This window comes from Malurus melanocephalus, unplaced genomic scaffold (genome assembly GCF_030028575.1).
Source record: "Malurus melanocephalus ecotype Western Australia unplaced genomic scaffold, MMel_1.1 scaffold_311, whole genome shotgun sequence".
Taxonomy (NCBI): Eukaryota; Metazoa; Chordata; class Aves; order Passeriformes; family Maluridae; genus Malurus; species Malurus melanocephalus.
The window spans coordinates 236979-259329 of NW_026623543.1; the positions used below are offsets into that span (position 1 = coordinate 236979).

The 22351-nt window shown below is 37.6% G+C and overlaps 1 protein-coding gene across 2 annotated transcripts in view; it reads right to left on the reverse strand.

Moving 5' to 3' along the window:
* The window catches only part of SYT1 (synaptotagmin 1), a 336960-nt gene that overhangs the window by 67180 nt on the left and 247429 nt on the right, over positions 1-22351 (reverse strand). Inside the window, exons 6-8 of one of the 2 annotated variants that reach the window (XM_057377405.1) lie at positions 10547-10660; positions 7154-7321; positions 3583-3750 (exon numbers count right to left, since the gene is read on the reverse strand). In XM_057377405.1, coding sequence (XP_057233388.1) covers positions 3583-3750; positions 7154-7321; positions 10547-10660 — 450 coding nt within the window. Of the gene's footprint in view, positions 1-3582; positions 3751-7153; positions 7322-10546; positions 10670-22351 lie in introns of both variants that reach the window. The other variant, XM_057377404.1, reaches the window with a different exon arrangement.

The window sequence follows — 22351 nt, forward strand, 5'->3', positions numbered from 1 at the left end:
GGACTACGAGAGCTAGGACTGTGGAGCTAAAAGCAGCCAAGGAAAAAGGACTGAAGGTACACAGCTCATTAGTAGTGGCCTCCTCAATATTTAACAGCCACAGCACATTCCCAAAGCCCTCTCACAGTCATAACAAATGCTCATATAAAGGCTTGTACCTTCAAACTACTTCATCAACATAAATATATTAATAAGACCTTTCCCAGAAGAGAATGCAGTGTCAGAGAGATGCCATTCAAATGCCTAGGCTGTGAGAGATAGAGCTTAACATTATTTCATTAAACCTTCATCCTGTCTTCAATTTCAAGCCCATTTAGACAAAAGGACAGAATGTACAGTGGAGCTTTATGAGCAAAAAGAGTAACTGCTTGTAACATTATTTTGCCCCCTATGATTGAAATGTTAATTAAATTGTAATTCTGTGATGTGCATCAACTGAATTTGACATCTAACAATGAGATTTTTTAGATTCAGTTTGACTGATGCCACCTAGATAGTTCTTTTAAAGTGACTGGTGACAACTGCCACTGCTTTACTTTGGTATACATCTTGTATAAAACATTTAGGATACTTTGGCATCTTATTTAGAATTATAATTTGCACTAGGTTGCTGAGAACTGACAACTTGCCTAAGTGCTCTAAGGGCAAGAAAGGAAATTAAGAATGTAATTTTTCAAATATTGCAGATCTCATGCAGATGTGCTTTTCAAGGACAAATTCATTACACATTTATAACATGTGTAAGAGTCTACAAAAGATTTTTTATTAGCAATAGAATTACACTTGCTATAAATCTTCAGATAAAATCCAGTTGCTTAATTTGTTTTTCAGTAGGCCAGACCACCATATCATGTTCATGACCACTACCAAGAGGCAAACATGTGCACGCTGCTATGCATTTGGTATAGGTATAGGTAAATCATGTTAACCTTTGTATGCCCAGTGATTTGCTAATTCTAAAACCAGGGTATTTCTTGGTTGCAGTTGTATCTACCATGAATTCTGCAACACCTACTCTGTCAGATGATAATCCCTTTATGCAGATAGGATCTCTCCCATCCCTACTTATTATCAGACAGAATATAGTAGAATTTGCTTGGAATCTCTGCTGTGGAGCAGGGACAGGAGCATCAAAGATGGTAAGGGAATTGAATCAAATATGGAATGTGAATGACATTTAATTTGAACCACAATTTGCAAACTGCTGAAAGATGCACCTCTTTCGTTTCTTGGTAGAGATTTCTCTTCCAATTTGGGCTACACAATTATTTGAATCTTGCTCAACATACGTGTGAGAGAAGTAGAGGTTTCCTAACAGAGCAGCAATAAGTGAAGACTGTTGGGAATAACACTTGGCTAGGGAGTAAAGGGTTTTTGTAAGATCACTCTTAATTTGTGCAGTGAGCTAATGAGCTGCTGCAGACCAGCTACACACAGTATATAGAAAATTAAAAAGTCTCCAGATTAAAAAGTCTCCATATAACCCAGGTTAAAATATTTTTCTGTATTGATTGGATACCTTGTATGCTTGGGCATCAAGATGCAAAAATAAAACAGGAGATCTCCTGTAGCATGAAAAAATATTTAAGGAGTTAGTGTAAGCAGTGTTTTTAATGTTTTCACAGGATCATATGGCCCAGCTCCTTATAAAAAGAACAGCCATGCTTCAGTAGCAACTTCAAAAAGGTTCCATCAAAAACATATAAAAGCAACAATGGTTTTCCTGCAACATAGTACCTGAAGTTTGAAGAAAGGCGACAGCAACCTAGATTTCATCTCTACAGCAAACTATTCAAAGCTTTTGCAATACTTTTTAAAATATCCAAATACTTTCAGAATTATTTTGATTAGCTCCTTCTGTTTTAATGAATGGTATTTTCCAAGTCAGAATGCATTTACAGAATTAAGTTAATTACTGTTTAAGGCAATGTTTTAATCATATTGTATTAGCAGGGTATGAACTTTATGGAAAGCGACCAAGCAACTGAGTCAGGTCTTACTGTCAATGGTAGCTAGAAAACTTAAGAAGTAACTTTGTATGCCATAACGCAGATGAAACCCCACACTAATCTATGTGTTATCTGTAAGCTGCATATAGGGATATCACTCTTTATGTTCTGAAAGTTGTACTACAAAAGTAAAGGGTCAATTCCTTTTTCAACATGTTTGGCTTATTTCATGTGTTTTGAAACAGAAAAACATGAAACACTTTGAAATCACACGTAACAGTAATAAAAAAAACAGTTAGTTAATGAAATTTGGAAGGATTAATACATTCCAATTTCAAATTTGCAGTTTTCTGGTGTACTGAGCACTTAAAAGAACAGGGCTCTTGATCTACAAACTTCCTTTATCTCTTTTTTTCATTTTCATATTTAGCTCTAAAAGTGGCTCCATATAGCAAGGCCACTGATGTCATGTGCAGAAAGAGAGCCCTGMAAGTATTGCCTCTGTGCAACAATGCAATGCAGAACTCTACAGAGTCTCACTCTCACTCTGAGTCTCACTGTAGCAGTGGTTTTCAAATCAATCAAGAGCTGAAAAATGCCATCTGAAAATACAGTCTTTCAAAACAAACATTTAAAAAGAAAAGACTGAAATCTACCATTTTTGAAAATCTGAGAAGGCTGCATGGATCTGCACGTGCTGCTATTCTTGGCACTTCTAGACCAAATCAATATTCAGGTTACCATCACTTGTAATGTGTAAATCTTGAAGGCAAGATTTCATTCAGTGACTGTCCCTTTAGTTACAGAACCTAAGGTCTGAGTCCAAAGCAGTTTATTAGCTGAATTAGATGATGAGAAACTCAGACTCACGACTCCTTCTCCTCCCACCCGAGAATTAAAGCATGCCATGCACTCTGAGTGGGCAAGTACTGTCTGTCAATCAAAAGGAAAAATAATGTAAAAATGAGTACAAAATTGTCTTATAATAAGCAAAAAGTTGTATATATCAGTACGAACAATCTTATAGGATGCACAATCTGGTGATGAAATATTTCCAAAAAGTGTCTTGTGTACTTGTAGCACTACACATAATAAATAATGGATCCAAGGGATATTGATAATGAGAGGAAAATAAAAAAGGTGATAAATATTTGAGTAAGATGCCATTTTAAGGTTTTTGTGAAATTTGTAATTCTAATCAAAGGATATTATTGCACAGCAGTTCAATAAGGTATTTCAATGAAACCCTACCATCATCATCATGAACAGTAAGATGTCTTGAGATACAAACCCCGAGAACTACCAAGAAACCTAAATGTACACCATTTACAATGCAAATGCAAATTCTATGTACCCAAAATGCACCAATTCAACAAAAAGTCAAACTCATGAAAACATTTTTAATATGTTGCTTAAAGTGTCAAAAAGATTGATTGAATTAGCAGAGGAGAATGTTGCATTCAATGAGTATTGGAAAAGATGCTTATCAAAAATTTATCAGGCGAAGTAAGTCTGAGAAATGCTGATAACAGATGGGAGCTGTCTTGGCAAAAAAAAATGTAGCTTGTTTGTCTGTTTCTCTAGGTGAGGCTAGAAGTGTTCTGGGAGAAAAAACAAGTCTGATTTTTCTTACCTCTTCTTTCTCTGCGCTTTGCAAATCCCTCCACTCCTCAGTGACATGACCGAAGTCCACTGTGTTCATTGCAACTTTATATTCCCCAATGATATCATGTTTGGAGAAACGATCAAAGTCATAAACTGCCATCACTAAAGTTTTTCCACCCAGCTCAGAGTATGGCACCTGCAAACACAAGAAAATTACAAACTTCACATCTGAGACAATAAAGATTGGTCCACTATGATGCAAATCTATTTCTTTGGTTTATCAGCTGTCATCTCAGGTAAATTGAACTGCAGAGAAAATTATGAGGTGTATTTGTTTCAGAGTCACCAGATGCAGTATTTCTTGAGACAAGGCTCTGGCACTGGATGGAACAATGTGGCAGCTCACTCATCACTCCTGGGTTCTTCTCATTCTACTTCAAATCATTTTATGGGTGATGAAACTGAAACAAGAAGCCCAATTACTTGCACTGAAGACACATGAACTTTTCACACAATGGTGCCTTTTCCTCAATAAATCACCTGTCATCACTCAGAGATGGCTAGCTCCCAGACTGATGAAAAAAACAGAACTGGCTTACTATAAATGGCACAAAGTATTAGATACTGAATACTTCTCTTACAGTACCAATGCCTATTACTTACCAGGGCATATTTTTCATGGTAGACCACCTTTCACATGGTAGACACTAAGGTGCTTTCTAAGTCATAGGGTACAACTAGAAATTGTGATGGCAGAAAGCCAAGCTCTGACTAATTCTAATGAGTTGTGCTCATGTGGCCTAGACAGATGCTGTGGGTTAGGATGCTTATGAGTCACACTTTTAATATTCAGATGGAGACAGGCAGTTCAGGTAAGCTACACCTGAATAGTTATCTGAGGTCTGATTTAGGAATTGTTTGGATTTATATGAACACTTGGTCAATCTGAATATATTTTGCAAGTTCCAATGGTTTCCATGGGATTCAGTAAATATTTCTTTATTAATTACCTATATAAAAAGAGAAGTGAAAGCATGGCATTACCACTGGCCTTGTTAATCTCTATGCTCCTGTCTGTTTAAACCCTAGGACTGTTGTCTTTTGTTACGATTTGGCTTCCACTTGCTTATTAAAATACTTACTAATAAGTAGCAATTTTCCTTTTACATAACATTTTTCCTTCTTTATTATATATACATTTCCTTTTATATTATATATACATTTTTATTATTTTATATATACATTTTACATAACAATTTTCCTTTAATATAACATTTAAAATAAGCTTAACAAGTTGAGAGCCAGATCTAGCTTCCATTATCAACTTTCAGTGGTACATGGTTGTGCATTTTAGTAAATACTACAGCCAAATCCATTTTCTTCCTGTAAATTATCTGTAGCTTCTAAAATGCCACAAAGGGCAAATGTATGCAGAAGGAAAAATTCTGAATAATGCTAGTTTTATTTTGACACAGCCTCAAAAACAGGAGAAGAAAAGTGTTCTGAAGCCTATTTTGATTAGTTTACAATACCACTTAATGGATCCTGCTCATTTGGAATGTGTGCAAAGACAACATTCATCATTTACTTTTTTGTACTTGACCTCAGTAAAGCTCACTTTAACTACTTTCCTTTTTTAAATGTTAGCTTAAGTTATTACTTCCACAGTAGCCTCAGTCTCCAGCTTTGTTCTGGACTATCAAGGATGGCCTCAGCCCTCTTGAAGGGCTGCTCCCTCTCCCTGCTTTCCGCTCCGAGACAATCAGTCTCTTAAAGCAGGTGAGACCTTGGCAGAAGGACGTGTACAGGACTGTTTTTCTGGCACAGACGTATAACTCCTCTAGATATGAACCCTGCTCCCACTTTGGAACTGAGGAGGAACAGCTCCCTCTGCCAGGCTGGTGCAGTCAAGCTAGGATTTCTCAGTGTCCTTTGGCAGTGCAGTGTGGGTATATAATTCAGACAGCTGCAGTCTGACAAACACTTGCACCCTGGAACAGCACCACGGATGTCTGGGAAAAATGAATGCGAAAGACAAGGAATAACAGAACTCTTAGGCATAGAACTCTATAAGGAAGAAGGTTCAGGACAAGATGCAATACAGCAGAAAACGTAAGTCCACTCATTCCCATTAGCCATAGTTTGGAAAGAAGGGAGGCAGCTCCCAGCTGTGCCCGCTGAGAAGGCAATAGCCTGTGCTGGAGCTGCCTGGTGGGCAGCACTGCCAGAGAGGGGGTAAGGAGGCCAACAGATAATGTACAGCACCTGAAGTGGGTCACAGGTGCAAAGCTCCGCACAAGCAAATGAGATCCCTTCAACAGTTCCCACGGAAGCTGTTACAACAGTTGCAGTTCCAACTAAATGGTCACTGCAGTCCTCAGAACCATGACAGCACTTGGCACACTCCGCTGGTTTCCTCTCAAGTACAGACCACAGTTCACAGGGGATGGTCAGTACCATATTGAGATGCACCTAAACACTCTGTTAGGTCTGGCATGGAAAATAAACTATTTTCTGGAGCATAAAATTTAAATATTAAAGATGTGAATTACAACAAGTGGACATTATAGTCCAGAAATGGCTGATCTGATTTATAACTTGTGTCTTCATGTTAGGTGACAGCATTATTGGTTCTTTCTTTGCTTCTGTGAGCTGCATGGGAATATGTAATTTAGAACTCTGTTTTCTTTTAAATACTCTCTTAGGAAAGCTCGAGAAAGAAATAACTCTCCACAAAAGATTGCTTTTATGAACATCTTCAAGGAAAAAATAAGCTTATATATGCAGTAGTAGTTCTGGCCTACAGGGATATCTTTCTCATTGAATGATTTCATAGCCTGAATCTTTCGCTGTTCCTGTTTTCAGTCTGTAGCTGTCATTATAAGATTGGGCACAGAGAGAAAGGCCTAAAGTAACAGCAGAGGAATGCATATTGGGAGAAGGCCTGTGAAATATGCTGTACAGTGTTCCTTTATTCTATTTAACTGGGATTCAAATTCAGCTACAGTTTTAGAAAAGCACTATTAATAGATGCTATTGGAACAATGTAAATACTGCAATGTAAGGCTTACCTACGTTTCTTTATTTCGTTATTTATTAAACCGGAGGCAGGATTTCTTTTCATACATAAAGTAGAATGGCAAAGAAATGCTATGACGAAGTCTAGCAAGATTAATCTGCCATATTGTCCTTCACCCATTTAATTCCCTTGAGTTTTAATTTATATTTGAGGAAAAGAAATGTTATCCTGAATTTCATAAATCAGATGACAAAAATATTCAAAGAAAACGTTAGTCTAGTGAAATTTGCATGACATTTGTCGAAGTGTCACTGTTTTCTGAATTTCCTGCACATTTTATCCAGCCATAAAATATGGATCAGATTGTCACCTATCTGGATAACCAAAGTGCCTAAAATCAAACTTTGCCTTTTAAACCTGTCTGATCCTATGCAATAGCAAGATTCAGTCTCACAGTTTTCTACAACACGAAAAATCATTTTGCTGCAGTTATCAATTATCTAAGATGTCTAAATTCATAGCCAAACATGATATACATAGTGGTTAAATTAAAAAGTATCAGTAATTATTAAAACACTACCTTGAATGTAAATTGCTCATTGAAAACTGGGTTAAGGGTCTTTCTGTGGACTTTTGTCTCATATTTCTTCTTCTTATCAGGCAGAAGGAAGACTTTCACATAGGGATCAGATGTACCACCCATATCTAACGCAGGCAGCTCAGCTGCTTGAATAATCCCAACCAGAAGCTGAAAAGAGAGAAAAACAGCAGAATGTAATTTCAAATAGATATTTATAAAAATACTGTAACAGAGGAATGCATATTCAGACTCTATTTCTGGTCTAGGAAAAACTATCCTTCCCCCGCTTTCCTACCACCCCCTCCCCCCGAAGGAAGGCAAATGAAGCAACACTATTGACTTTAGAAAACCAATTATGGCAGATGCAGACTGCACAAAGGCTGTTTTAAAGCAGAAAAGAGGTTTTCAAAGGGCAGCTGATTACAGCTAAATACAGACTTCATCCTTTTAAAAACTGCAATCAAATAACTTTCAATTGCTCTCTCCTCTTGTGCATTATCTTTCTATGCTGAGCACTAAGAATAGAAATCACATTATTAAACAATCAAGAATGTCTAATTTTGACAATAAAATTTGTATTCTAAACCCCTAGCATGTAACCTTGCCCCCAACCAAACACAAAAAGATGATAACATCAAATTCAAATCCTCAGGCAGAGCTTAATTGAAAACAAGTGAATCTTGCAGTCTTCCTTATATTTAAGTCCTCTTGCTATGTATATGAAGGGGCCCAGGTAGTATACGAAGGACAATATTTTCAAAAAACATCCCATGAAAATGAATGCCTGGTAACTAAATCCCAGTAACCATTTGTAATCTCATAGCAAAACAGAAAAATTAGATTTTTAGATCTCTTATACACTTTCAAAATAAGACTGAAGCACAGATGAAACTTGTAAATGCCTTGGCCATTTTTTATTTGTTGTTAAATGAAGGTTATGCTGTGTTATGTTATCTCATGCTAGGTCATGTAATGTCACGTAATCTAGACAACCCAGACTGTATTAGGCTCATCAGCATAAAGAGCTGAGAAAAAGAAAATACTTTTAATCTCTTTTCATAGATACAAAACTAAGATAAACAATGAAGTGATTCTTCAAGGTCATTCGGAAGATATTAAGAACTGGGAATGAAATCTAGAATATTTTCTTCTAAATCAGTGCTTCAATCACTATATATTTGCTTCTGTCATGGATGAATTGTTTAAAATTGGAAACAGGATTTCTAACAATTGGAATAAAGAACAATACAGTCAATCTGTGAAAGAAACTTCTGGCTTCTGAGAGATCCCTCTAAGCTGGACTTACTTTTACCAGTTTTCAATCCACAGTATAGCTTTCCCACCTATAGGACTCTTAAGTTCCATGAAACATTTTCCTTCTGCTGCAATAAACATTTCTCCTTTTGTGTCTCATTTTTCTCCCAGATGCATAACAGTTCATAAATAAAGGCTCATAAATACAGGTTCAAAAATACAGTTCATAATATGAACAGGCTCAGGATCTGCATTAAGTTTTTYAAAACAAAGAGTGAAAAACAAGTCTACGATTTTTAGTTAGCAGAGTGGGAAAGCAATTCAATTCACCTTTACAATTTCTCTTTCTAAAACTGTGGCACAATGCGCTGGAGAGTTCATTGGTCATCCTATATTCTTAACCCTATGCAATATACTAGCCAAATGTTGGGACCGTGGTTTCAAGTCACTGCACTACACTGACCCATCTGAATCCTCTCTCCTATTTTATCACCCATTCTCTGACAAATTCTAAGCTGCAACATAGTTTAGAGCAGCAAAACAAATCAGAAATCCACAACTCAAATAATTTATTATCTTAATTAAATACAATACAGGCTTACAGATTTGTGGATCTTCCATCCTATTTTCCTTTGTAAAATACAGTTCATAAAATCAACATTTCCTTAATAAAGTTCACACAGAAGATTTGTTTTCATAGTCTAAGGAAACTGAAATCCATTTGTCAGAACACATTTGCAGCTTTTCCTTTCCCCCTCTTAAAATCTTCTGCTTCTGTAGGGTCTACACTTCATCCTGATTTCATACCTATTTCAAGGGGGATCAGTGTGACTCATCACATGGCCAGGCAATCTGGTCTGGGAGTTGAGGAAAAGCTCCTTTAACCACAGTCTCTTGAAAGGCTTCAGAACTCTATTTAGCTCTTGCATTGAAAAACAAGCACCGGTAGTCAGGMAGTAGTTGAAAATACCGGCAAACACTATTATGCCAAGTCATAGCTGTGTATAAATGACTCCCTGCTAACAGAGAAATTTTTCCTAATTTCTCCTATTTTCTTTGTCTTGCAACAGGAGTACCACATTCCATAAAGAGCATCAAATAAAGAACATGCGTGTGGAACTAATCACAAGTACATGTGGAAGGCAGTTCAGATGATAAATAGGGATTGCATGGGATTTATGTTCAGTAGTCTCTTCTTTCCCTAAATAGGAAAGAATGATGTGATCTTGACTGAAAATGTCAAAAAATTAAAGTCAAGATATGTGTTCTCAAGTTTACTGAAAGATACACAGTAGAAGTGAATAACTCAGATGTGATGATATACCTTGGACAAAATTAAGCCAGTGAATTTTAATGAGAGGCTGTGAATTTGTTTAATTGACAAAACTGATCCCTGGAAAAGAGGGCAGTGAGGGGAATAAAAGATAAGCTAGTTCAGCAGGTGGCCATACTARCTGGTTGATTCTAGTTCTCCACCATAACACAGTATCTATTAATTCTGCAAACTCAGATAAGTATGCCAGTTTAGTCTCATCAGCTTCCGAGTAGACTACTGAAAGAGTATCAGTCCCTAAATTCTTGTCTAACTTCCCTGGCTTTTGGGGGTTTTTATTTGAACCTTTTTATTTGAACTTTTATTCCAAATCAGATTTTTAGGATATGTACTTTCATGGACAGCAACAGAACCTGATGCAGCTAAGTGCACTTAGTGAGATGAAGTGACGAGAGTCACTCCTGGCAATCCTACCAACCTTCTAAAAGACCCAGTGAATCAACTTACCTTTACCTCCCTCTGTTTTTCCTCCCATCTTGGTTTGCTTACATTTTAAATACTTGAAGGCTGAAGCTACATTTTAGTGTCTGCACGCAAACCTCAAATTATAATGTGCATTGACATAGCTTGGTGATTCTTTAAGTTATTCATAACCATTACACAAAACTGCATCTTCAGTTTTTGATTAAAGGTGTAATATGAACTCCAAGTGCATTCAATAGCAATGCAGTAGTACCTTGTAATGAATTTTCTGTCTTGTTTTCTTCCTTTACTCTGTGTAAGCAGTAAGGATTTCAGAAATATCTACTTTAACTAAATGTATCACGTCACTATCCACATGCACACACAGGTTGGTTGTTTCAAACCTGATTGTTCTGGAAATCGTAATCCAAAGAATATTGGATTTTCCCTAGCTTCTCAACTTCTTTGGGTTCTTCCTTCTCTTCCCCATCAGTCAGTCCAGTCTCAGCATCATCATCCTTAAGAGCCTGGAAAGAAGAAATGTAATATTCATAAATGAGGCAAACTGTTAAGTAGCAGTTTAAAATAGACACAGTCCTCAAATCTATTTTAAAGCCATTATAAGCAAGCATAACAGCAGAAATTCAAATATGCAGTTTTCATATATATCTGTACTTTTTGAGTTGCTCAAGAACATGTTATAAATCAGCAAGCAAGCAATGGAAGTAGGAAGAAAGCTCCTTGGACTACAACAAGCAAGGATTGTTCTAAAACCTGAAAGTAGAAACAAAGTATCATCTCGATGTATAAAAAAAAAAAAAAAAAAAAAAAAAANAAAAAAAAAAAAAAAAAGAAAAAAAAAAGTTCTTCTGGGCTCAGACTGGCTCTTAAAGAGGCACAAGGAGGCAAACATGCTATTAAATAAGCAAAGTCACGCATTCATTCCACTTAAGAGTCTTGGCAAAGTCAAACCTAGTTGTACATGCTGTGCATTGTTTGCATTTCGCAACACGTTTCTGTAGGACTACCGTGATAAAGAGCATGTGCTGTGGATGAGCTCTTCCTACAATCATATGCCAAACATTTTTCATGTTTTTTAGAATGAATATGGGAAGCAAAGTTTCCACCATGCCATTAGCAAATGCATGTTCCTCCTTTACCCTCCCTCCCGAGACCAATTTCCTTTTTATTCATTCTCGCAATAAAGCTTGGCTGAACCAAATTGATTGCAAGCTGATTTTAGTTTGCTTAGAAACACAAAAGTAAAGAAATAGAGAACTGCTTGTAGCTTTGCCTATTGCACAAAACCTGTTTTTCAAAGGACAAAGCAGTTATGTTAGATTTTATAGTATTAAAATTGTACATATTTAAAATACCACAGATGTAACTTTTTTCTTTTTTTKCTGTAACAGAAAGCAGAAGTATTTTCATTGCATAAAAGTTACTCCATAAAATTGTTAAACCATACGAACCATAGTTCACTGTGTAGATCTTATTCCAACAGATTCTTACCTAGGTAAGAAGTGAAAAATAGACAAAAGTGCTGGGACAAACAGTGAAAAATTGTGGAAAATGTGAAAATAACGTTGGGAGTGTGAAAAAAAAAAGAATCAATACTGAGCATTCATCCAAAACTGTTATTTGCATGTCATAGCAAACAGTATACTTGTCTGTAAGAGCCCTATTTGGATGAAGGTTCTTTCTATATGGAGCTTCTGCTTGCAGACAAAGTGCCAGAACAAGATTTATTCTTTCTTTTTCATAATTTGATTTAGTCTGAGGAAACCTGCAGCATTTCTTAACAATAGGTTGTGGCTGTAGCTCTCTATCTGAAGAGGTAGCAGGGCTGGAAAGTCACTACATACACAGCTGATTGTGGCTGGGGAAAGAAGAAACATGAAAGCATTAACATTCTCACTCAGCCCTGAACAGTGAGGGCCACACAACAGTTGTGTGGGTTTGGAAAGAAGAAAGACTCATCTCTGAAGTAGAAAATGTTCTTCTCCAGAAGCCAGATCTAAATTCAAAAGGGCAGATTCAAAATTGTATGATATTAGGCAATTATTCCTGTACTTTTTGAAATAAGCTAGAAAATATGCTGGCATTGCTCAGCTGAGATCAATGCAACAACATTGATTTATGTGAGCTGAGGAACTGGGTCTCTGAAATAAATATCTGAATGCTAGTGAATGATGGAGAAACGTAAATTACAGTGTACCTGAAWGAGATTGGTGGTAGTGGACAGAATCATCTGTGAGTCTGGAAGAGTAGTACTTTTTGAACTAAATAATTTCTATTTGGAAGGGCTGAATGCCTGAAATGAAATTTGTTTTGAGACATTCTAATCACTGAGCTCTTAGTAAGCTCCCCAACTGTAGCACAACATTTTTGTTCGTAGAAGAAGTGGGAATCTTGAAACTTACAGGCTCTCTGGCAGACCATAAATGGGATTTTCAGGATACGGAGTGGTGTGATTATACCAAGCACTCTTGCTTTTGGTAATAGAAGAAAACTTAAGTTTTATTTCATAAAAGAAGATGTGACTCAATGCAACTAAGGCAACCTGTTTATCTGAGCCTGGAGACAACAGGAAACACTAAGTCAGAGTGTGATGTTAACTCCAAGATCCAGCGCTGTGGATCATCCCAGTATGGTCCTAAAAGAGGGTTCCATGACAAAAGAGCAATATACAGCTCCACTGTATGATTGTTTCTGGGACAAGCACTAGGCTTTCTGCTGCTCCATCTACTTTTCACCTGAATTTTGTTTGAGAGGAAATATCGTATGGCCATTCTTCAGGGATTAAAGGGACAATGCAAAAAGAACCTTACATGTTGATTTCTAAGTAAGAGGAATTTGTAAACAGTCCATCCAGGCAATAGTTACATAGCCATTCTTTCTCTGGGAAAACTTCATACTCTTCTGCAAAGCTGATCAGTCCAGACGACAGAGCAGCAGGTAACTCCATGTGAAAAAAGTTCTTACTGTGACTACAGAATATATAATGGGAAGCTAACATCCCTCATGCAAGGCAGTTTTGAAGTGCAGGCAGAAAACACTGTATGGTTAAGAAACTCTTCTCCACAGGTTATAAGAAGCCTACTAGAAGGTGAAAGCTATTTCCATGAGAGACAGAAAACACTGTACATTACTGGCATCAGCTGAAGAGCTACATGATTCCTCCTGACCTTGACTCAGCAACATTCAACACTGAAAAGAAAACACTAAGAAAGAAATAGTGTTTGGATATGGACAAGCTTGTGGCATTGGGGGGACAGAAAAACATGACAAATTATTAACTCTACAGCAGTCTGTAAATAATAGTTTTTACTGTCAAGAGAGGAATATGCTTTCAAACTGGAGGCTAGTGCTTCAGGAAGAAGCTGAGTCTAAAGAAGCACCAAAGTTTCTCATGTTTGATTTAGCTGCTGAGTTCCAAAGAGGAAGAATAATTGGGTTGCTTCAAAGTACTTGAAACACCCCACAGGGATTTTAATTTTGTATTGAGATTCTCTGAAAGACCAATACTTAATATTGGTCTTTCTTATTGTAGGAATACTACTACAACCCTCAATTTATAGCATACTGTATCACACTGTATTGCTGTATTGCTAGAATCAATTAAAATAAGCAGCCATGTATTTTTTAGAAACCATATTTTTAATTATAAGCAAGCTTTTTCCTCAAGCCTCTTCAACTGATAAATCCAGAAAGACTGTATTTACATGCAGAGGAATGCAAGCCTTGCCTTCTCTTAAAATTTTCTTTCACTTCATGACATTTTAAATGCTTTTTCTGTGAAATATGCAACATGGAAATGCGTAATTGCATTGTGCTGGAGACTGGATTTATCATTTCTAATTTGGGATGGCCATGAATTTTACTCAGTTTCTTTATTTCTGTGCAACATATGCAGAAACACACAACAGTGAAACATCAATATCCACTCAAATCTGTCTAAGTATCTGAAAAATGTAGGCTTATATACAAGCAGGTGTAGGGATGTACCCAAACAGTGTTAATCCAGTACAATCATTACATCTGCATTGAAAATGCATCTGAAATCAGAACCACTACTCTACAGAGGTTGTTACAATAAAAAGGGCTCTTTTCTTCTGAGTTGTTAAAGAAAATGCTAATTTTCAGTATTTTTGAAGCTCCACAGCCTGTAGTGGGTTTTCACATTTTCTGTTTTTTTTCTCCCTCTCATTCCCCTGGCTGCTAAAAGCCTCTCTCCTGCAACACTGTGTTGTGACACTCTTAACATCCCTTGCTTCCAGCTCAGTTCCACCACTCAATTCCTGAACGTTGTCACCAGATTTACCTGATTACTRTCCACCACAAACCACAAAAGAGATTCTGGGGCTTAAAACAATTTTACTTTCATCTGTCCCCAAACTAAAAGTAGAAAATGAGAGGGTGTGCAAGGACAGTTCCTCTGCTGGCTGACCCCAGATTCCATGTGGTGTGCAGAAGCTTCAGGAAAGCCAAGTGGTAGGAGACTCATGTAACAAAGTGGCTGGGGGAGCAAGCCTTCTTGCTTTGCCTCCTGTTACAGAGAAGAAGAGGCCACAATCATGTCTGAGTCATGTCTTGCTAATGACTAGCTCATGTCACAAACCATTTAAAATGCAAAGAATCTTTCACTGTTGTATGTAAAAAGATGCTTTCATTAACAGAATTTTTAGGGTTCCTTCTACTCGTGGGGTGGCCTACAGCCTCATTTTTAAGGAAACAAGTTACCAGTCAGCAAGGAGAGACATTGGAAGCAAACCAAAACACTGACTGCAGCCTGTAAGTTTGTCTGCTGCATGGTGCATACTGCTGTTTTGATCTCCATCTCCACCTGCCCCTCCATCATTCTTTTTGGAATCATGAAGGAAATATTATTTTAACATTTGAATGATGCTCAGTTGTCAGGCTTGTGCAATGCCTGGTGAGCTGAAAGGATGAAAACAATAAGATTTTGTAGCAAGAATGTTCTGTGCCATGTCCAACAATGAATTTATTGGAAAGGCAATTTTTCCTTCACAACTAGAAATGACTGCTTTTCCACTAATGGTGGTGCAACTCTTATCAATTTCTTTCACATTCAAGAACACCATAATTCTAATCTGGCCAATTTTTATCCCAAGGGAAAAGAAATGCCTTTAAAAATTCCTGTCTGGTTCCCTATCACAAAGCAGACAAGCCTGCAATTGTAACATGTTCTCTATCAGAGTCCCTCAGAAGGAAAGGCAGCATTTCATTCATTCAGCATCTGCTTTCTCTCCATGAATTAATTTAAAGAGCATGTTGCGCCTGGGTTTCCAGTGGCTGCGCCAGGCTTTGGTGATTGTGAAATCTACTTTGCCATTACTGCTGTAAGAATGTTGGCCTCACACACCAGCAGCAGGCCACACTGATGAACACAATGAGAGAAGCCCTGCTAGGTTCAGCATGCACTGCTTTGACATTACTTCCTTGCTTGTTATCCAGTTTTTAAATGGTCTTGGTCGGGTTATTCAAAAGGCTTGCTTTCTTTAGGAGCTCTGTGACATGAGGTCATCGTGTTCTGCTTAAGAACTTGCTGAATTGTTTGGGTACTAAAGCACCAACTTAATCTGGTGCAATAGAAGAATACAGAAAATGCTGCAGGTGTTCAGTGTGAAACATGAATACATTAATTTATGCTGGAGCTGTTAAACTCTCAAATCAACATGCTTTTGATGTTTTACAAACACCTGTAACCAGTGTTTATAGGCTGAAAAGAGATGAAGCTCATCCCAGCCTGGGAGCCTATTTTGAAAGCTCACTGTGTGGGTCAGGGCTGTGCTCTGAATGCAGGGCCCATGTGTGTGCAGTAAAAGCAGCAGGCGCTGCTGCGAGCCCACTGCCGTGCTCTGCCCCAGTGCCATATGGCACACAGCGCCCGCTCGCACCGAGCAGCAGCCTGCGAGTAGGAGGCAGCCTCAGGCTGCTTGGCCAGGGCATGCTGCTCCATCACTTGCTCCTCATCCTCCCCAAATGAACGCCAGTGGGCCAGATGGAAGCAAGCTTTGGCACAGAGCTGGCTCCTTGATCTGGGAGGACCACTCAAGAGTACGACATTTATTTCTGTTTGAAAAACTTTTCATATTAAGTAATTAGGACTACATGTATTTGATAGTGAAAATTAACCTAAATATAGCCAGACACGATTTAGTCAGTGCCACTTTGATTTATGGAAAAAAAACTGGCACAGACCTGTTCTACTGGCTTAATTCCTTGAAGAGAGACAAGATAATCCTCTGACCATCCTCTAAATAGGACTTTATGAAGTATCTGATATTCTCATGCTTGAATGCTCTTGGCTATTAGTATTTATTATTTATCAATTTATAAAGAGTAAATACCTGCTTAAAAAGAAAACAGTTAAATATTCCCAAATATTTAGTTTTTATTTTAATTTTAAAAGAGTATATGATTCATTAAAATGTGTACATATACATTTGAAATGTATACCTCATTAGTATGAACTGCTGCTCCTACGTAGATTGTTATGCACACCCACTAACTTCAGGCACAGTGTAGGAGTTTAGCTCTTCATACAGTCTGTGGATATAGGTAAATGTCTTGAGAGTCTGATTCAAGACACTTAATTTAGGGACTAACTGCATACTTCCTAAATGCCATTCATTAGGAACTTGTAGACTGTGGTCTTAAACAAAGAACTCAAAGTTTGGTCTGTAATCAGGAAAATGAACACAATGTCCTTGAAAACATAAGCTTCCAAATGGTAAGATCTTCAATACAGAAAGAAAGATACATAAAAGAATGAATAGGATCTGCATTTTTATATCACCCTAACAGTACAGCAGATTACAACAGAAGTAATGAATTACTTTACAGAAAAAAGTAGTTTAACAGAAGAGGAAAACAAACTCAGGAAGCACGCAAAAAAGCTCCTATGTTTTCTTATGACTGACTGAGAAGAAGAGACAGGAATGCAAATAAGCCCAGTCTTGTGTCTCACAGTTATTGTTTCCGTATTTTCAGGCTTCTGAAGTGTAATATAAATCTAAATTTTGAAGGAGTTTTACAGAAAAACTATTTACAGAACACAAACATCTATAACATTTTATCTTCATAAACATGTTATCCATACTCTTCACGAAGTTTTTTGCACACTGTGCAGCTGTCTTCGAGGCAGGTGACAACTGGTCAAGCCTGAGACTGAATTAAGGTACAGGCAAGACTGTCACAATCCATTTTGACTGCCACAGTAAACTTACTGGGCTTGTTTTGTAACAAGACTCTCCTTCACTGTTTCTGACTAACCTTCTCCCCTTGCAGTGGCTCTGCAGCACGTGCCATCTCTCTGAGTGTGAATTAGGCATCGAGGATAAGCCACAGCGATCATTAATGCCACCATGGGTTGAAGTTGACCACAAAAGGGAGCTGGCATGCTGACACCAAGATAGGTAGCACTGTGGAAGAAATACACTCACTGCTCTCTAGGCATTCAGCTGGGAAAACAAGCACATGACCAAATGTTGGGGAAGAAAACACMATTCTGCCAGCAACAGAGCTCCAGTCCCTCAGAAAGATCCTCTTGGATTTTTTTTTTTTGTGGCAATAAAGGCTTGAGTTGCTACAGGTGAAATCCAGGCTTTCTAGATGTCAACGCAGATTATCCTGATTTTATCTGGGCTATTGTCTTCATGCTGCCAGGTCAATGCACTCTACTCTGAAGTATTTCAGGACACCTAACACTAAAAACCTTGCTCCTTCAGTATTTTGTCTACCTGAGGGCAAGGGTGTTTGCTGATCAACAGCTAGAATCCTAAGGTGAATTAGYCTAAGAAAACCCTTATATGTTAAAGTGCAGCTGCAGCCCTCACTCGCTATTCAGAGAGGAACAATAATCAGAATATTCTGATTAAATTAGTACATAACCCCAATGTAAAAGGACAGCCTATCCAAAGGAAAAACAAACATACAGAGAAGAGAGGTGGCTGACTGAAGGCCACCGTAAGTCAGTAGCAGAGCCAAGAATATACTACTCATACTGTAGTACGTATACCCAATACCAAATCCCCTATTTCACCTAAGACTTACTCTCATTTTAAGCCAAAAATCCTTCACTAGTTTTGGCCTGATACAATGAGAAAGGGCTGAACTATTAATCTCGTTTTCCACAAATGCTTTGTGACCTAATAAAATGTTCAGACCACAACAATTATTCTCCAAGCAATAGGGCTAAATTTTAGTAAGTTCTCAGTGTCACTGTTCATGACTGAAATGATTATGTCTATTCCTTTTCTTAGCCCACAGGCTGAGCTTAATCAAGAATTTTGCTGTACCAATGCATTAAATTCAGACTTAATAAATCTGAAGCTATTACAGGTCTCTGAAGCTGGGTATTCAGGGTATTTTTTTCCCCTCAAAGAAAAAAAGGTAGTGGGAGCCATTGGTGCATTGCTAGAGACCAAAAGTTATAAAGATGAATACTGTGATGGGAAGATCTCACAAAAACACTGGTGCCAGTTGTCACTAGATTGGACCAGCAGAAATCTCTAGTAAGACCACTTAAAAGGGTTTGGTATGGAACACTAAGAATTTAATGCCTGAGCCCTGTACAGAGATGATGTGAGAGCCCACAGCAAGTTTCATGTAGCAGTCATTTTAGCAACACTTAGAAACTAAGACATTAAAAATACACATTGCTTTTGTCTACTTTTGATATGATGACATTTATATAAAAAGGAAATAAAATTAGCAAGTTATTTTTATGTGTCAGTCAATTTTAAACTTGAGCTTTCTGGTACAGTTTGACTTAATATTTTAACTACAGAAAGAATGACAACTTCTTTTCTTCCACCCTCCTCCAGCCTCCCCCCAAATATATATACAAGCAAGAAATACCCAATCAATTTAGTTCAGCCTCTTGATGTGTGTATCAAAGCTACTACATGTCCATCTCTGCTAAGGAGACAGAGCTGTCAGGAGACTATGCATGAGAGCTTAATTCTAGGTGCGTCCAAATAGCAAAATAAACCTACCGCAAGTGACAATCCAGAACAGTCATGAGACACAACATAGACAAGGAGGACATAGGAGGAAGAAATAAAAATTAAAACAACCACACACAAACATTAGTAAAAAACACGGAGAAATGACCTTTTTTACAGCTGTACATTCATTAAAAATTTTGCCTTCCCTAGAAGGAATCTAATCCTCCCAATGGCCCTTGGTGGGGCTGTAAACTCGACTTGACAAAGTAAGCCCTGCCTGTAATGGAAATGGGTCTCAAGACTGAAAACCTAACTTTATTTTCAACTCATCGCCCATTCTACCTCAGCTACATTTTTGGATAACCTTCATATAAAGACAATCTCTCATCTGAAATTGTGTTCAGGGAAGTGGGCACTTTGAAGCACAAATATTTTAACTGTAGAGACAAAAACTGTATTCCCCTTTCTGTAATATCTAGCTATCATGTGTGACTTTTGAGCTGACTGGGACTTTATGCCAAAAGGATCTTCAACTACGTCAGGTTCCATGGCTCTATAATGATTTGGCATGGATGAGCAGGTCAGCATGAATAAAAATAGGTCAGATGTTCTCTTGAACGAAAGAATCTAAACTAAGATCAAAATTATATTTCCAGGAGCTGATGCTTTTGATTTACCAAATGGCACTCCTTTCAACTTCATGTGCCCAGGGAACCAGGATCCTGCAAGATGCCAAGTGACTATCAACTGCTATTATGCACTCTTAGCTGAAAGCAGAAGTAATTAGTGCTTGCAGGTTCAGACCTTACAAAGGAGGTTTTGAAGGTTTTTGAACCTGAACGAGGTTTTTCAGTTTTTGACAACATTTCAGATGTTTAGTACTGTATGTTGCCCTTTATAAGGGCATTAGATTTACATTTTACTATTCAATTACTTTTTAAACCATTTGCTTCTTTAAAGAGTTAAAAATTATTCTTATTATTTCCGTTTTTACTTTATGCCAGAGCCTCTAAAATGCTTCAATTCTCTTAACTGAAATATGCTACATTTAGCATTGCCTTGAGTTCAGCCAGGTATATTAAAACCTGCACTGGTAAGTCAAGACTAACTGTTAGAATAAAAAACACGTCATACAGAAAAAAATGACAACCAAAATGCTGCATTAGGAATTAAGTTGGCAAAACTTATTGAATGCCAAGGACTTAAAATCTCTACACTGTCAGACTGCTAGGAATGAATTTAAGGTGCTAATTGAAGAACCTTTTAGCCTGGGTTTGAAATCCCAGACAGTGAGGAGAGGGGGCTGGAGAACTGGTGATCTATTTATTGAAGGTCTGACATTTACATCAACTTAGAGTTTACTCTCCTTAGGTTTAACTGTGCAAAAGAAAATGTGCTAGTTAAATCACAAAGTATCTGGGCAAAAGTAGGTTTAAATAAATATACCAAGTATTTTGAATGAAATAATCTTAAAATACCTATCTGTGCAACATTTCAAAGTCTGAGATCTTTATGCAGACTAAAGATGCAGGATTCAACTTTTTATCAAATTTTCCCATTAAAAATATAAAAATTGAACTCATTATTAATAATATAATGCAATTTCGCATTTAAAATACTAATTTTCCAAGAATCCATGGTCATTTATCCAGGTCCTAATGAATATAATTAAAAACACTTAATAATATATTGTAAATACAACAAAGGCCTTACATGATATGGAACAAATTCCACATAAATATAAATCAACAAATTGCACATTTTTATTTTACAATGAAGTATTAGGTTTATTATCATTAGCAGAACATAACAAAGTTCTCAAGAAACTTTTCCTTCATCATAATCAAAGCAGTTCTTCCAAATTATTCTTGTTTTAATAGGAGGAGTTAGCCAACAGCAGCCTAGGGTAACCCAACGACTGATGATCTGATTTTGCATACACTGAGAAGGAAATATCTTACAATTTCTTAATATTAATACTTCAGAACAAAGTCTATAAAGCAAATACAAGGATGAATGCTAAATCAAAGTGCTTTAAGAGATGGAGTTTGTTTTACATTCATCACATGGAGAAAAAACATCCAGCATAATATCTTCTTCAAGGGAGAACTCAAAATTTCKGCTCTGATGTTTTCTGAGCTCAGTCTCACTAATCTTTCTAACCTTGGAATACTTCCATCTACATTAGTGATTTTGTGCACTGAGGAGATATTTCCACATGTGAATTTGCCTAGTGTTGGTATCACACACTCCAGTGCGGCACACAAAGCATCTCATCTCCAGGAGGAACCACGGCTGAAACTGCACGCCAGTGCAGCATCTAAAGTGCTCCACTTGCAATGGGGATGGTAACAGCTTGGACAGCTCCACACCTTTGAAATTACCCATTATTTTCCTCCCTTTAGCTGAGCTTCTTTCTGACTCCACTCGTGTGATCTATTSCAGCTAATCATCAGTTGTAGGATTCCTCACCCACCTTCCCAATCTTTCTCTTCTCCTACTATGCCCTCCATGCCTGGAGAAGCATCTTAACCTGCTCCAGGACTCACAAGACTGGCTCATGAGCCACAGTGGTGGCTGCTCCATCACTGAGCAATGGCATTTCACCACTTGTTCTGGACTGATCCATGGGCCTCTAGCTACCGTGCTCTAAGATTCTCTTCTTGGATCCTGCTTCTGACCACGCTTTTATCCTCTCTTTCTGGCTGGGTAGTCACTCCTGTACTGCCCTAGCTCAACTTCCCCAAGAGCCTTGGGAACACAGATTTGACTATGCAATATCTTTACAGTTATTTGCTCCTATTTACAAGGGTTTGCAAAGCAATTCTCTAAATTTCTTCAGCCCTTCCTGTTTGAAAAATGTAGCCCTTTTTCTTCTTAGCTTAGGAAATCTGCGAGCTGTGAGGACAAACGGATACTTCATGTTTTTTTCCTCATTCTGCTGCTTATTCCCAACAGTGAGCTCCAGGAAGGGCAATACTGAAACCCAGTCAACAATAAGCTTTATTTTCTCTCAGGAACGTATTAGTTGAGTCTGTGGCCCTTAATACTAAGTCCTGCAACCTCTGCTTCTCTTCCACCAAGCAGATCTGAAGGGCAAGTTTTTCTGCCCTTATGAAAATGATGCTGCTCTCAAAGGGTATTATTTAAATCTCCTCCTCCAAGTTACTCAGTTGACTTACAGCTCCAAGAATTGCCTGTTATGTTTAATCTCCTCCTCTCTAGTACAAAAAG